General features: G+C 54.1%; 1 protein-coding gene across 1 annotated transcript; it reads right to left on the bottom strand.

Moving 5' to 3' along the window:
• Positions 1-746: 746 nt before the first annotated feature.
• FZD10 (frizzled class receptor 10) lies at positions 747-2,645 on the bottom strand. Its single transcript, XM_054288792.1, has one exon. It carries the CDS (start codon positions 2,643-2,645, stop codon positions 897-899), a length of 1,749 nt encoding a protein of 582 aa, XP_054144767.1. The 3' UTR covers positions 747-896.
• Between the last annotated feature and the right edge of the window lie 492 nt (positions 2,646-3,137).

Genomic DNA, 3,137 nt, shown 5'->3' with positions numbered 1-3,137 from the left:
TGTTTAACAATAGAAAGAGTCAATAAGCCCTTTGGGTCTCTTTGAATTGATCCCCCCCCTTTTTTTTTGCACAAATCAGTCCAAACGTGTATAACATTGGCTTGATTTCCATTAAAAAGCCACAAAATGTAACACTAAAGGGTTTCTGAGGACTAGACCTCTTAGTTCTTTTGTTAAGAGATTTCTTTTGTTGTCTTTATGTACAGCAAAATACTTGTTTCTCTTTTCATGTCATGGTAAGAAAAAAAAATGTATTGCACATTATTCTTATTCACAAAGTTTGTGTCTGGTGCAGGAAGTTTCTCTTTTGGTGAAAGAATATTGGTGAGCATTATAGATCCAGCCTATTTTTAGGCACTCCAAGCCCAGTGGGCTGAGAGGGGCTGTGAAGGGTTTCAAAGTTAGCACGGAGGTTGTTTTCCCAGAGAGCATCCTCCCCAGGATGGGCCTGCTCCCGTCCCTGTGACACAACGCTCACTTGGGCACTTCTACAATCAAACCACTGCTCCCTAACACTTGGCCATACCTTGTTACTCACAGAGCTGGAGAAAATCCAGCCCAGCTACATGAAGAAGTTAAATAAGTGTTGGTTGTTGTGTTTGGTTTTGTTTTTAGGTTGGTTTTTTTTTTTTAATCTGAGGGATGGATGTGATTCTTAACTACAAATTAGTAACAGAACAGACTGTTTCAATTCACAATATTTCTTTCACATCAAACCTTTCCATGAGTACATTTACCTTCAGCTTTTCACCAGGTCCTGAATTCAGCATGACACGTTTTTGTGCCTTGAGATATTAAAATGTTCTGACAAAAAAAGCACCATTTTTTAATTTCTGACTGCTACTGTGGACATTGGTAAGTCTGTGAGGTGAGATACAGTCTTTTCTACAACCTGGTCACACACAGGTGGGCGGCTGTAATGTTGATTCATATTTTGCAAGGTGAGTTTTCTGTGGATGTTGAGGCTTTTTGTAGATCCCACCACTCGTAATGACACTTGCGGGTTTTCTCCTACTTCTCTTCTTTAATCTCCGACTACAAACATTTTGCCAGGATTGAAGGGTCTTGGAAGTCCAGATCCACATGCCACTAGTAATGCCCACAACTAACAACATAAAAATTTTGACCATAAAAATTTCTACCGCTGGGATAGAGTTATTCATCATGCAGTCTAAATTTTTAGTCTGATTGTTCATCTTGCATTTCTGTTGAGTTGCCACAATTTTCCAGTAATCCATGTTCAGTCTCTCATAAAAATAGCAAGCTATCACGCAAGTTGCAGGCACTGTGTACAAGACCGAGAAGACACCAATCCTGACCATAAGCTTCTCCAACTTGTCGGTGTTTTCTCCACCCGTTTTCATCACCCTCCTGATATGAAAAAGGGCCACAAAGCCAGAAAGAATAAAAGAAGTGCCAATGATTAGATAACAAGCCAAAGGAACGAGCACAAACCCCGTCAAGGCGTTCACGTCCATGCTGCCGACATAGCACAGCCCCGTCAGCTCGTCCCCGGCCACCCTCCTCATCACCAGGATCATGATGGTCTTCACGGCCGGGATGGCCCAGGCTGCCAGGTGGAAGTAGCTGCTGTTGGCTTCGATGGCCTCGTGCCCCCACTTCTTGCCAGCCGCCAGAAACCAGGTCAGGGTCAGGATCACCCACCACAAGGAGCTGGCCATGCCAAAGTAATAGAGAACCAGGAACACGATGGTGCAGCCGGTGCTCTCCAGCCCCTCCTGGATGACATAGAGCTGGCCGCTGTCCCTGTCGCAGGCAATGCTTTCGGCACCTGAGAAGAGGCGGATGATGTACCCCACCGAGTAGACGCAGTAGCACATGGACAGGAAGATAATGGGCCTCTCGGGGTACTTGAACCGCTGAGGATCGATGAGGAAAGTGAGCACGGTGAAAGCGCTGGAGAAGAAGCACAGGATGGACCAGATGGCAATCCAAATGACAGCAAACTGTTTGTCATCCCTGCTCCAGTAGACATCCACCCCCGGCGTGCAGAGCGGCGCGCAGGAAGCGCTCTTTTCCACATGGTGGAACTTGCCGGGGTTTTCGCAGGACGCCCTGCTCAGGCTGTCCTTGTGCTGCTGCAGATCGTGCCCGCTGCTGGGCCGCTGGGGACGGAACATGGGGGGCAGCATGCCGGAGCCCCGGGGCGGCTCATCCGACCCGTTGTTGGGGGCTTCCATGCACAGGTAATTGGGGTCGTTCTTTTTGGGCAGTTTGCTGCAGTCCAACGAGTCCGGCCACTTAAAATTGAACTGCTCCATGATCGGGGAGCACTTCAGCCTCGCCTGCTCGCACATCACCCTGCAGGCTGGGATCGGGGTGGAAACCTGCTCCGTGCACATCGGGGCGTAGAGGGAGCACAGGAAAAATTTCAGATGGCCGTGGCACCCGTACTCCACCAAGGGGGCAAACTCGTGCAGCTGAATGGCAGCTTCCCTTTGGTTTTCGTGCCCCATCAGGTTGGGCATCCTGGTCATGTTGTAGCCGATGTCCTTGCACATGGGGATCTCGACGGGCTGGCAGCGGCCGTCGCCGGGCCGCTCGATGTCCATGGAGCTGATGGCCGCGCAGCAGCCGCTGAGCCAGCAGAGCAGCAGCGCGGTGCTGCCGGCCGCCGGCCCCATGCTGGCGGCTGCGGGGCGGCCGGAGCGCGGCCCGGGGGCCGCGGGGCTCAGAGCAGCGGCCGGCCGGGCCCCGCCCGCCGCAGCACCGGCCCCGAGCGCGGCGGGGCCGCGGCGCCGGCGGAGCGGGGCAGCATCGCCCGGGCCCGCCGGGGAGCGGCGGAAGGGAAGGCGCCCCCGCTCCGCAGGAGCGCCCAACTTACTGCGGGCAGCCCGGCAACTTTCCGCTCCCCGGGCTTCCACTTTCGCGATCCGCCTGCCCGCCTCCCGGGGCTCCGCTCCTTCCCGCGGCCGAGCGATGTCCGCGGAGCCGGGCGCGGGCACGGCCGGGCGATCGCCGCGTCCCCCGGCACACGTCCCGGGCGGCTCTGCTGCCGCCGCCGCCTCCGGAGACTCTCCGCTCCTCCGGCGGGTCGCGGCTCCTCACTTTCTTGCCGAGAGGTGGAGATTGGTTTATCCGAGCGCGGAATGAAGGAGGAGGAGGGGGAGGAAATA

This window comes from Melozone crissalis, unplaced genomic scaffold (genome assembly GCF_028551555.1).
Source record: "Melozone crissalis strain CALT ecotype California unplaced genomic scaffold, PUWL_Pcris_2 ptg000063l_1, whole genome shotgun sequence".
NCBI lineage: Eukaryota > Metazoa > Chordata > Aves > Passeriformes > Passerellidae > Melozone > Melozone crissalis.
This window is presented reverse-complemented; position numbering and strand designations above follow the sequence as displayed.